Source organism: Triticum dicoccoides, chromosome 4A, assembly GCF_002162155.2.
Source record: "Triticum dicoccoides isolate Atlit2015 ecotype Zavitan chromosome 4A, WEW_v2.0, whole genome shotgun sequence".
NCBI lineage: Eukaryota > Viridiplantae > Streptophyta > Magnoliopsida > Poales > Poaceae > Triticum > Triticum dicoccoides.
The window spans coordinates 633,496,578-633,510,412 of record NC_041386.1 but is presented as its reverse complement, the minus strand read 5'-3'; the positions used below and the strand labels follow the sequence as shown (position 1 = coordinate 633,510,412).

Genomic DNA, 13,835 nt, shown 5'->3' with positions numbered 1-13,835 from the left:
AGGAGTGGTGTGGGGGGAGAGGGGGAGAGGGGGAGGAGTGGTGTGCGGTGGGTGAGTGGTGTGTGTGGAGAGGGGGAGAGGAGGGAGGCATTCGGCCACTAACATGTGGGCCCACGAGGAATTAGGCCCACATGTCCGTGCCCTCAACGACATGTGGTGTACGTGAGGGGAGCTGCTTTCGGGTGGGTGTGGGTGGGGGAGAGGGTGAGGGGTGTGGGCCGTTGGATCTGGCAGTATCCGACGGTCTCTAATGCTTGATCCACGTGACATGCCTATAGACCAATCAAAACGAAGTGCAGGCTTTGATGACATTATGACCATCTAAAATGGTCATAATTGATTAACAATAGGCGCTACCAACGCAGCACCACGGCAGCCAACGAAGCTCCATTGCAGCGTGAGCTCTAACGCAGCACCACAACGCCCGGTGGTAAGTTTTCTTCTCTTTTTATGACAATGTTTGTTAAGTTTCCAAATAATTAGTAGTGTTATTCCTCGAATAACGAAAAATCAATTTTCCATTTTTCGAGTGCCTGAAATGAGGTTTTTTGTGAAGGAACTACCAAATAATTGTTGTAAAAATGGACCAAATCAATTTTATAAAACACTAGGCCATGTTTAATGCACAATTGACACAATGGTTGGGTGTCAAAGGCTTTGATCCATCTCTGGTGAAAAAAACAAATTTCCACCGATTCAGTAGGAAGCGGGTCAAATTTGAACTGTAGCTACCTCGTAGTTTGCTCTTTATTTTTTCCAAAAATCATTTCTAGGTACATAAGTATCTATTTAATCAAAGAAACACCAAAAAAATTCCAAGATTCAACCACTAGCTAGGAACGGTCATTCCCGCCATTTTGACCGCATTTTGAAACGGACATAAAAAATTCAAAAAAAATCAAAAAATTGGGAAACCTTCGCATTGTGTCATTATATGTGGCCAAGTTCCCAGGAAAAATAACAAACTTGTAATACGGCAATTATTTTAAAAAAGTGTTCTCAGAAACGAGCTATCACGTGTGGAGATCAATGGCTTTCAATCTAAATGATCAATCTTATGGCCACATTCATGGCATAGTTTGTTCAAATTATCTCATATTGTGGAAAAGGGTGCATATTGGAATTCCAAACAATGTTGCCTAAGGAAGTATTCATTTGCTTTGGACGAAAAAACCATTTTCCAATTTTCGAGTGCCCAAAAGTAGGTTTTTTGTGAAGGACCTCCCAAATAATTGTTGCAAAATTGGACCAAATCAATTTTCTAAAATACTAGGACATATTTAATGCACAATTGACAAAATGGTTGGGTGTCAAAAGTTTTGATCCACCTCTGGTGAAAAAGACAAATTCCCGCCGATTCAGTAGGAAGCGGATCAAATTTGAACTGTAGCTACCTCGTAGTTCGCTATTTATTTTTTTCAAAAATCATTTCTAGGTACATAAGTACCTATTTCATCAGAGAAACACCAAAAAAATTCCAAGATTCAACCACTAGCTAGGAACGGTCATTCCCGCCGTTTTGACTGCATTTTGAAACGGCATAAAAAATTCAAAAAAATATCAAAAAATTGGGAAACCTTCGCATTGTGTCATTATATGTGGCCAAGTTCCCAGGAAAAATAACAAACTTGTAATACGGCAACTTTTTAAAAAAGTGTTCTCAAAAATGAGCTATCACGTGTGGAGATCGATGGCTTTCAAGCCAAATGATCAATCTTATGGCCACATCCATGACATAGTTTGTTCAAATGATCTCATATTGTGCACAAGGGTACATATTGGAATGACAAACAATGTTTCCTAAGGAAGTTTTCATTTTCTTTGGACGAAAAAACCATTTTCCATTTTTCGACTGCCCAAAAGGAGGTTTTTTGTGAAGGACCTCCCAAATAATTGTTGCAAAATTGGACCAAATCATTTTTATAAAATACTAGGCCATGTTTAATGCACAATTGACCAAATGGTTGGGTGTAAAAAGTTTTGATCCACCTCTCGTGAAAAAAACAAATTTCCGCCGATTCAGTTAGAAGTGGGTCAAATTTGAACTGTAGCTGCCTTGTAGTTTGCTCTTTATTTTTTTAAAAATCATTTATAGGTACATAAGTATCTATTTAATCATAAATACATGGTTTGGTGGCGATACGTCGAGGTTTGGACGGTGGCCGAGGGCTCCAACTCTAGAGCGGGTAAACTAGCATGCCTGCCGCGTGGTCACCGCGTGACCGTGGCATTGCCATGTGTTATGGGCGGCCTAGGCATGTCTAGTGGGTTGGGCACTCCCCAGGTAGATGCTAGGAAGAAAATCACAACATAAGATTCTCACGAGGAGACCGATCGATGCTCAAACATGAATAAGCAGCCAAGTGTTTGATTAGCGGTACGGGAAGTGCACATGGCCAATGGGCATGAGTTTTGGCTGAGGATGATCATCTACTAAGGAGAATGTCTTCACAAATTTTTAGCTCAAAAGGAGGATCCTAGGTGGTACTTGCTTTGCAAAGTACCACGTTGGACAAAAATATGAATGTTGAAGATGGGCTCAAACTAATGAATGGATTGAGCTGAAATTTGGTGGAGGATGGTTATTTGGGCATAGGAAAGCATTGTAGAAAATTGATACCATTTGGACATGCCAAAGTAGTACTTCCTTCACAATTCTCTTCTATGGACAGAAACTTGGGAAAACTAGTGAGAGAGATTGGATGACTGAAATGAGCTACAAATTGGTGTAGCTAAGTTATATAGGTATGGTCATGCACTGGTAAATTTTCACATCATTTGGGTAAGCCTAGCTAGTACTTACTTCACAAAGCTTCTCGCGAGGTAGAAACTTTGAAAATTTCCTGAGAAAGATTTACTAGGAAAATTGAGCTGAATATTATCATGTGGCAATGATTTGGGTATGGAAGAGTGCCCGAAAAGTTTGAGGGTAATAGGAGGGGTCTATATAACACTTGCTTTGCAACATGCCAATTTGGCCATAAAATATAAATTGAACCTGGGCTCACATAGATGATTTGACTGAGCTGCAATTTGGGGGAGGGTGATAATTTGGGCATATGAAGGAACTGTATAAATTTCATGTCATTTTGATATATAAAAAAGGTACTTCCTTCACAATGCTTCTAGGTGGACAAAAACTTTGGAAATTTGCCGAGGAAGATTTGCTAGGCAAGTGGAGCTGAATTTTGTCATGCGGTAATGATTTGGATAGGAAAGAGTGCCCAAAAATTCTGAGGGCAATCAAGAATATATAAATAGCACTTCCTTCATAAAGTGTTGTTGTGAACAGAATAGGAAAATGAATATTGTTGAATTAGTTTTGAACTAGGCAAGGAAGGATTTTTACATATTTGATGAAGATATGACCCAAAGAATTTATGAGATTTTTTTGGGAATTTTGGGAATGACAGAAATATAGGTTGCTTCACAACCTAGGGCAAAAACTGCCACATGGACATGACACATAGGCAAAACTGATGAGGTGGCGCCTAGTCATAGCAACCCACCACAATTTACAAGGTTATGACCATCTATATTGGTCATGATCAGCTAAAATAAGGCAGCAGACCAGTGTTATCTGCTTTATGACCATTTCGTGTAAGGAAATTACGACCTTTCTGACCAAAATGGTCGTTATAGTTTAGGTTTAGGAGCCCCCCGAATAGCTTTTGACCAATTGGTCTGAAATGGTCATAGATCTATGACCAATTCTTCCAGGGTCACTGACAGAAGGTCACTAGTTGACATATTTCTTGTAGTGTTAGTTTTGTTAGGGTTTGATCCCTAGTGTCCACTATGTTCTGAGATTGATGTTGCTATGACTTTGCTATGCTTAATGCTTGTCACTAGGGCCCGAGTGCCATGATTTTAGATCTGAATCTATTATGTTTTCATCAACATATGGGTGTTCTTGATCCTATCTTACAAGTCTATAGTCACCTATTATGTGTTATGATCTGTTAACCCCGAAGTGACAATAATCGGGATACTTACCGGTGATGACTGTAGTTTGAGGAGTTCATGTATTCACTATGTGTTAATGCTTTGTTCTGGTTCTCTATTAAAAGGAGGCCTTAATATCCCTTAGTTTCCGTAAGGACCCCGCTGCCACGGGAGGGTAGGACAAAAGATGTCATGCAAGTTCTTTTCCATAAGCATGTATGACTATATTTGGAATACATGCCTACATTACATTGACGAACTGGAGCTAGTTCTGTGTCACCCTAGGTTATGACTGTTACATGATGAACCGCATTCGGCATAATTCTCCATCACCGATCCATTGCCTACGAGCTTTCCATATATTGTTCTTCGCTTATTTAATTTCCCGTTGCTATTGCTATCATCACTACAAAATACCAAAAACATTACTTTTACCACAGTTACCTTTTGCTACCGTTATCACTACTATCATATTACTTTGCTACTAAACACTTTGCTGCAGATATTAAGTTTCCAGGTGTGGTTGAATTGACAACTCATCTGCTAATACTTGAGAATATTCTTTGGCTCCCCTTGTGTCGAATCAATAAATTTGGGTTGAATACTCTACCCTCGAAAACTGTTGCGATCCCCTATACTTGTGGGTTATTAGAGATCATCATCGGGCACATCGTCTGGTTCCTCTTGATCTTCAGCTTCCCCCGTTGTAGCATCACTGTATTCAGGGGGCACATAGTTGTCATCGTCCTCTTCTTCTTCGCTGTCTTCCATCATAACCCCTATTTCTCCGTGCATCGTCCAAACATTATAGTGTAGCATGAAACCTTTATAAAGCAGGTGGGTGTGAAGGATTTTATTGTCAGAGTAAGACCTCGTATTCCCACAATCAGGGCATGGACAACACATAAAACCATTCTACTTGTTTGCCTCAGCCACTTCGAGAAATTTACACACGCCCTTAATGTACTCGGAGGTGTGTTTGTCACCGTACATCCATTGCCGGTTCATCTGAGTGCATTATATATAATTATGTGTGTCAAAAGTAAGAAAATTAGACAAGTATCTATCTAAAGTAAGATTTTTTTTTCTTTCAGAAAGAAGATAAGAACAAGAGGCTCACCACGGTGGTGCCGGCGACGAGATCGGCGCGGGCGATCGACGGCGGTGAAGACGAGGACAGGGCATGACGGACCGCTAAACCTAGACAAATCTCGGAAAAAATGGAGCTCCGAGGTCGAGCTTCGAGAGGAGAAAGCTTAACTAATGTGGCTCGGGCATTTCATCGAACACCTCACATGCATAAAAGGTGAGCTAGAGCACCCAAATGCCCTTCCTCGCCGGCCAGCAAAAAACAGAGCACTGTGGAGTGCTCTGCTCGCCAGCGATTGGATATATATAGGAAGCTCATTTGTCCCGGTTCGTGGCTGGAACCGAGACTAAAGCCCAACCTTCTGTCCCGGTTCGAGCCAAGAACCGGGACCTATGTTTGTGGGCCAGGAGTGAGGCCCATTAGTCCCGGTTCGTGCCTGGAACCGGGACAAATGGGTCCATACGAACCGGGACCAATGCCCACGGGGCCCCGGCCGGCCCCCTGGGCTCACGAACCGGGACGAATGCATCCATTGGCCCCGGTTCATGGAAGAACCGGGACTAATGGGCTGGCCAGGCCCGAACGAAAGCCCCTTTTTCTACTAGTGCATACGGATTCTGCCCTATTTGTCATCAATGGGTGGAGGACATCTGACATCTACTATTCATGTGCACAAATGCGTTAGTCATGTGGACCCGCCTTGGGATAGATCGGGTTCTGTTATATTCGAACACATCTTAGCTCTTTCATAGGAACACCTAGCTATACATCCAACTTTGAATTTCAAACAAGAGATAACAGCTGGAGGTTGGTACTTGTGGTGGATCCGCGGACAAATTATGCACAACGAAGCGGTTCTGGCAGCATGGAGATGGTCAGTTTTGGTCTTGTCAATTGCAAGCAATCATCAGAATTCATCACTCCGTTCACCAAGTATACCTGAAGCCAGGTGGTGTAAGGCAAACCTGAGTATCACTAAACCAAATGTTGATGCAATATTTTTCACAGACGAAAGAGTCGGAGCTACGGCGGCTATACTCAAGGATGATAGAGCTAATTTTCTGGTGGCTCGGTGTAAATTCATTCCATTTGCAGCAGACTTGATCACCGTAGAAGCGATAGCTATGAGGACTGGATCTTGCTAATTCCCTACGTGCAAGGAAAGAGGAAGGAAAGGAATTGAGGGACAATAATAAAAGGAAGGAAAGGAGATGAGACAAAATACGGAGTAGTTGTAAGGAATATGGACATAAATCAGTCAAAGAAATATGAAACGAAAACTCTAATTAACACAAAATAATATGGAGCACAGACTGAGACGAGGACAAGGAGTGCAGACTGAGATGATAAGACGAGGAGACTGATTGAGGCATAAGACGTGTAAAAATGTCTCCCGTTGCAATGCACGGGCTTTTGTGCTAGTACTACTAATTCTTCTAACTAACTGATCTCAGGACTAGTACGATGCGCATAATAAATCCTGGAAATAAATATTGTAGTACTCCCTCCGTTCAAAAATACTTGTCATCAAAATGGATAAAAGGAGATGTATCTAGATATATTTTAGTTCTAGATACATTTCTTTTTATCCATTTTAATGACAAGTATTTTCGGACGGAGGGAGTAGTACATGACGCATACCGGCAGCCATACAATACACACTAGACAGGCAAGCAAGGACGACGAGAACGCATGCACACGGCCCGGTACCTAGGAGCAACGGTACAGCACGCACACGGCCCGGTAGCTGGGAGCGACGGCAGCCAACCGCGCGGGCGGAGAACAGATGCTCGCCCGGACTAAGAGGCAGGCACATAAAGCCGTGTGATTCTATCAAGAAACAATCGATCTAATTGATCCAGTTGAAGCTAGCCAAGGCATTCACTTGTACGTACGTGTGCCACTATTAGAAATTTTGTCAAGCGCGTACAAGAATCAATCAAGCTATCTGTGTGCTTGTTTGTGGCTGGCTTTGCATTTAGGGGCAAAACGGTCTTTTCACCTCAGACTTAACATCATTTATATTTAAAATGAACAAAAATGTCATATAAGGAACAAAATTTACTTTAGATGTCAAATAGGATAGAAAATTTTATTTTGGGTCAAATAGGAAAGCAAATTTTAAGAAAGTGCCAAATAAGGAATTTTCTCTAATTATAGCACCATGCGTCAGTATAATAACCTACAAATCATACAACTGAAAAGTCAAAATTAATCTGACTTTATAAAGCACAAATAAAGATCTCGTTGGGTAACACTAAATCAGATTACATTTTTATTAACCCAGTTAGGTTTTCCATGAATTGTACACCACATACTTTTGGACCAAATTCTATAAAAACGGAAAAACAGCCACATTCTACGTTGCTTTAAATATACATGGGCTCGATAATAATCATGTAATTGCACTGAGCTACCAAACTCGTAAGAAAATTAAGAGCATCTTGCTATCAAAATAAAAAGGGAGATGCACAAAACATAGGATTGTTCTAGCATACAACATCAAAAGAAGCATCATTCTATCATTAATTAAAAACCAGGAAGCAAAATCCTAGTACATGGAAGACTTACCAGGGAGCAGCCGCTTCGGATTTGTCGCTCTGACCTCTCATCAAACAGCCGACAATAAAATAGGAGAAGGTCTACACAAACAGACAAAACGCAGTGATATGCCGCAAAAATACAACCTATCTTGCGAACAATCAACCAATCACAAAAAATAAGAAAAGGAGCTCACCTCATGGTCACAACTGAGCAGCTACTGTTCGGAGAGCAGCTCCATCTTGCCCATCATCAGCAGTTGGCCAACTCCAATGCCCTAGAACAACCAGCACTATCCACAAGAACCCTACAAAATCAACAAGTTCAGGGACATGGGGAAAATCTTAGCATAACAACCAAAGAATCAGAGAAATCACCGCACCTCTGAAACTCTGCCTACTAAATGAACTGCTAAAGGAGCATGAAAGTAGGGCTCATAGGAATGCACTACATAGACTAATCCTACAAGAAATCTAATAACAAACCCATACAAATGGTGCGTGCATCAAAACAACCAGACATGCCACGAATAGTCAAGAGAGGTGCATACTATGTGAAAAAATCAAGAGAGTAACCACCCAAAATCGGATAAGCACGCCGTAGATGAGTACAGGTCAGTTGCACGTCGCCCAAACACATAAATGGCAAAATAGCCATGCGACTTTCTAGACCCCATACAAAAGTAATGACCAAGAACTGCAAAACTTACTACAGTAAGAAGTGGCATCCAAATCTATCAAAACAAAAGGATGATCAAAAGTAGCAGCCACTGGCGTATCCAGTATATAGTATCAGTTTTAGTAGCACAATGACTCACATGTTCTTAGGGTCACTGCTGTAATAATGCACCATTCGTCATCTTCCATTTGCAGAGCCATCATTTTCTGGCTGTATCGTCCCCTCAAGCAAAGCCATCAATTTCTGGCTCATAGATAGTAGTTTTTCCGCCACTCCCGAATTGGTTGCCCCATAGAAAGTTGTGATGAAGTAGTTGCTGCTATGGTTTATTATTGTTGGACTGTGAAGAAAGAAAAATAGATTGTACTAAACAAAAGCAAAAAAACAAGCAGAAAGGAAAAAACACATGATGAAGTACAAAAAAAGCAATTAAACAAAAAAAGGTTGGTCGTATTTTACCTATTATCTGACCCATTCTCCTTAGCATTACACCACATGTGAAGTAAGACGACATTGTGCACATCGTTTAATTCCTTCGATCACATGAATGACTCTTTGCTCTCATAGTCTACAAATTGAGATTTTCTTTCATGGCCCCACTGGACATGAGTGGTTGTTGTCTTGCTTGAAAAAGATATGTCAATGGGTTTTACTGGGCATCCTGCCGTCTTCATGAGTGTATGGAGCGCATCGCCAATTTTGCTTGTAGACCCCTCTTTCACGGCAACTCTGCCCATTTGCAATGAGAGTGACTTCATGTCAGCTCTGCCACAAGAAACTTTCAAATCTCCACTCTCCTAGTCTGTGTTCGAATCTTCAGAATTGTTTACTTTCTCCTTGAGGTTTGCTGGAACTTGCTCGATGGTTTTGTCATCTATCCCCAGGCTGAATGATATTGGCTCTCTGGCATCCATTTGGGGCCTTGTCCTTGATTTAGCTCCGGATTCATGGATTTCGGCTTCAATCGTGGCACCACTAGTGGTTGGCTTGCTGCTTGTGTTTTTGTAACCGGAGATGCATGATGTGTTTTTTTGTCTTGGCAGAGGGAATGTATGTTTTGTTGCCTTTGTCAAAGTGGAGTAGGCAACTTATTAGGGTTGCGTTGCCTCTGATGTTAGACTGGGAGAGAAATATTTGTGTGTAGCCTTGCTAGCTGTCACCCTTTTCTTTGCGAGGTGTCCCCATTTTATCATTCCCTTGTGGCAACTCTTGCTTATTTTGTTGTGGTGTTAGTGTGGGCTCTTATTTTGTGTCATAGTTGGTCACCCCTAGACGCAACACATGTTGTGCTTGTGCCCCCCCCCCCCCTATCAGCTTGCTTTTTGCTTGACTTGTTTGGGGCAAATCCTACAATTTCCTTGAACATTGCATTCCTATGCTTCCTGGAGCATACATCCTCAAGTAGCTCCCGTGTGGCACGTCCCCTTGCTGGATTTTGGTCAACAACGAGAATATGTTGTGACTTCTTTTGATAATATTCAAATGTTTAGATTAACAACTTTCTTCACATGCATTGTATATTTTTGTATACTTTTTTATATACATGATAAACATTTTCTCTAAAGATATTTTAACATTTTTTAAATGCTTGGTCAAGATTTTTTTTCAATGTTGTATGTATAGTGTTTATATATTTTTTCGAATATTTGGAAGTATAAAAAAGTAAAACAAAAACAAAAACAAAAGAGTGAAGAAAAAACCGAGGCTGTGGCCTTCCGCGGGCCTATGCCGGCCCGAGTTACTCTCGCGTTGAGCGAGGCTTCCCTACGTCTCGCTACAGGCGAGACATAGGGGCAGCCCTTCGCTGCTGTTCTCGAGCCCAGCTCCCTTACACGCTAAGAATGAAGCCCAGGCCAGCCCATACCAGACCACTGTCATTTGATACTGTAAGAGACACTGACGTGTGGGCCCACTTGAGCAAGCCGTCGCGACTGGACATGGCGCGCTGCTCCCCGGCGAAGCCGCTTTGCACCACCGCCGCGGCCCCGCGCCCCTCTCGCCGCCGCGGTCTGCTCATCAGCGCCTCTGCTTCCCCGGCCACGACATCAACAAGAACGCACCGGCTGTTGGCCCTACCGAAGCCGCCTAAACCACCGCCGCCGCCGCCTCTCCTCCCGCGCCCAAGGCTCCCCATCTCCAACGACGCCCCCACCAACGGCAAGCCAGACGACCGCCGTGAACCATCGACGGGCGCGGCGTCCTCTGGCTCTGGGTCGTCCTCGGGCGCCGGAGACGTGCTCCGCCTCATGGGCTTGCTCCGCGTCGCGCCCGACGAGGACGTCTACGTCTCCCTCCTCAGGGACTCCGTCGATGCCGCCGAGGTAGCCGCCGTGCACGCCCACGTCGCCGCCACACGCGCCGCGTCTGGCCACCCCCTGCCGCTGGCCAACCGGCTGCTACTCGCCTACGCGACCTGTGGCGACATGGCGGCCGCCCGCAAGGTGTTCGACGAAATTCCCGTCAAGGACGGCATCACGTGGGCGACCATGGTGTCGGCCTACTCCGATGGGTGTTTCCACGACGAAGCGATAAGGCTTTTCACCCGCATGTGCCAAGAAGAACAGGGGCTCGCTGGTGATCTGCTCGGCCATGCCATTGTGGCAGTGCTGCGGTCATGTGCTCGGCTGGGCAGACTAAGGGGCTTTGGTCAGCAGGTACACGCCCTCGTCATCAAGACAAAGAGAGTCTGCGGTGATACCGGTAGTTCGCTGCTGCAGCTGTACATCGCAAGTAATCAGCATGACAGTGCGCGGCAAGTGCTTCAGGCGATGAGGTGTTGTTCCCAGGAGCCAGTGCCCGAGGCAGCCTGGACTAGCTTCATGACAGCTTGCCACCGAGACGGACTGCTGGACGAGGCCATCTATGTCTTCAGGGACATGGTGTCCTCTGGAGTCCCTAGGAGCAGCTTCTCCCTGTCTACTATCCTTGCAGTATGTGCAGAATCAGAGAACTGCAGGTGCTATGGACAGCAAGTGCATGGCGATGCCATCAAGCACGGCGTGGAAACAGACCAGTTCGTCATGTCTGGGTTGGTCCACATGTATGCGAAGCAAGGACGGCTTGCAGATGCCACGAGGGCATTTGAGGCAGTGGGTGGCAAGCCTGACGCTGTGTGCTGGAATGCCATGGCCATGGGGTATGCACGCGGTGGGCGGTACAGAGAGGCCACCAGAATGATGTACCAGATGAAAGCTGCTGGACTGGATCTTCCTGGACTAAATGTGGTTGGAATGGCCTGCTCCAGGTGAGCTGCCGAATGAGATCGTTGATTGCTGCACTGCACATCTACAGTATGATCTGTGCCGAAGAAAGGGGAATACATTTTTATAGAGTAAAAAGGGTGTACCTTAGGGAGGAGAGGACATCTCAATCCTGCTGGAATGGATCCTCCTGGACTAAATGTTGTTAGAACGGCGTGCTCTGGGCGACCTACCGAATGAGATGCTTGACCTTACTATTTTCTTTTTATTGAGATCCTTATAGACTAGTATGACATGATCTCCAGAACGGCCAATAAGGATTTACTTGGCTTGCTGCATTATTTGTGTGTATGTATATAGTGTGACGTATATTGCTGGAAATTAGATTATGGCACGTCATTATCCAATCATTGAAACTAGCGGTTTTACATGCACGTTTGCTTAGGTTTAATAATGGTCATTTCACTCAGATTGAAAAAAATATATACTTTGATGTCATCTCTATCTTTCTTTAACTGCCTTATTTATATCGCTTGACCATTGATCTAAGCCAAACATTTATTGATACACATACTGTCTAAAGTTATCAAAACATTCTAGTGACACAGTTATCATCGGTTGGTTTTTTGTCAATGTGTTGCATTGACCTATATTTCTTTAGTTTACTTGACATGATTTGTTTCTTTTTTTTTGTTAAACCCTACATCTTAGTCACATTTTTTGCAGAATTTTTGTGTGAATCATCTCTAAACCACTCTTTCTTTTGCCAATCACCACTCCTGTCACTCTCAGCATAGCTTGTCCCCATGTTTTGTTTGTGTATGTCTTGTGCAGTTTATGCCATGCGTTATCTTGCTGTAGAAGGCAGAACTACGATCTAGGTTCATTTCTGTTATAATATTAGGGCCTCTCGCCCTCTCCTACATAGTCCACATCGAGAATAATCAATAGTCAGTAACTGTTGCATGATATTGAATGCAAATCCATCTGTCAAATTCTTCAGGATTATTCCTTTTTTGGATAGCCAATTCAAGATTAGTTCATTCACTTTCTTGTCACTGCTGATGACATATCTTGCACTCTGATAGAAGTTTAAGGCAAAATGAGGGTGTTACATTGGAGCGTTTGAGAATAGACAGTAATATTTCTTTTCTTTCAATATCGCACAGTCGACATAGGCGCTTTTGAATAGATTGCGAGCACCTTTTGGTGTTTTATCTGTGTGTTTGTTCATTTAGCTGCATGCTACATTTATGCATTTGCAAACCAAAATGCCAGTGCGCTAATAATCTGTACTTCAATATAAATGCAGTTGAAGACTAACCTGCATGGAATGCAAGCATTAAGTGGAGGTCAGTATCTAGCAATTGGAAAACATCTATTCTGGCCTGCAACAGGTGATTAAGGTATTTGAAAATCATGTAATGTTTGATGTTTCATGTTCAGATATACTGATGCAGAAATGTGTGAGACTAGTTGCATGTATCTAAGAAACCTTTTATTTCATCCACAGGTATGACCATAATGTGATGTCTTCATGAACAGTACAATCATATACTCCCTCCATTCCACAATGTAGTGCTATAGATTTTTGTGAAAGTCAAACTTTGCCAACTTTGACCAAGTGTATAGAGAAAACTGTCTACATCTACAGTACCAAACATGTACATTCTAAAAATATAACTCATGATGTATTCAATGATGTGTATTTGGTATTCTAGATGTACCTACTTTTCTCTATAAATATGGTTTGTATTGTTTGACTTTCGCAAAAATCTCTAGGCACTACATTATGGAACAGAGGGAATAGAAGAGAAAGGCCATGAAAAATATCATCTCCGATGCCTTGCTTTAGCCACTTACTGCCACTATCTTTGGCAATGTCATTATGCAAGTAATTCTGCTTGCCGAGCCTTGCAACAACTTCTGTTTGGAATATATTCATGGCACTTACTGCTTACTTTCGTATGCAGTGGTGGAGCTTAACACATAGCTCTGCCTCTGTTAAAAAATTCTGTCATATACTCATGCTTGGAAATGATGTTAAAGATATTTGAATTGATTTGAAGAGAACGTTTTTTTTTATTTTGTGATTGCAGAGGAAGAGTTCTATGCCATGACATGGTTTAGCAATTGGGCTGTAGATGGCGATCACAATTCACAGCTCACAGGACTCTTTGGAGGCGGAAGACTTATCTTCTGAAGTCAGGTAGGAATAATTAAGCAAGTGTCAGCCAAGCCTTAACTCTGCTGTACATTTTAGTAATGGTAGAAGACCTTTTATTAGAATCATAGTAGGATCTTTATTATCACCTTCGCATTATGTCTGGATAGTGGAAGTTAAACTACCCCATCCAGTCCCTCCTTCGCACGTCTACATA

The 13,835-nt window shown here is 42.8% G+C and overlaps 1 protein-coding gene across 3 annotated transcripts in view; it reads left to right on the top strand.

The window, feature by feature from the left end:
- Positions 1-10,172: 10,172 nt before the first annotated feature.
- Positions 10,173-13,835, top strand: part of LOC119287574 (pentatricopeptide repeat-containing protein At4g18520, chloroplastic-like) — a 12,882-nt gene continuing 9,219 nt past the window's right edge. Inside the window, exons 1-3 of one of the 3 annotated variants that reach the window (XM_037567140.1) lie at positions 10,173-11,498; positions 12,767-12,860; positions 13,554-13,663. In XM_037567140.1, the coding sequence (XP_037423037.1) occupies positions 10,192-11,498; positions 12,767-12,770 (1,311 nt within the window). In that variant the 5' untranslated portion in view covers positions 10,173-10,191 and the 3' untranslated portion in view covers positions 12,771-12,860; positions 13,554-13,663. Of the gene's footprint in view, positions 11,499-12,766; positions 12,861-12,967; positions 13,157-13,236; positions 13,389-13,553; positions 13,664-13,835 lie in introns of those variants that run through there. The other 2 variants (XM_037567142.1, XM_037567141.1) reach the window with 2 other exon arrangements.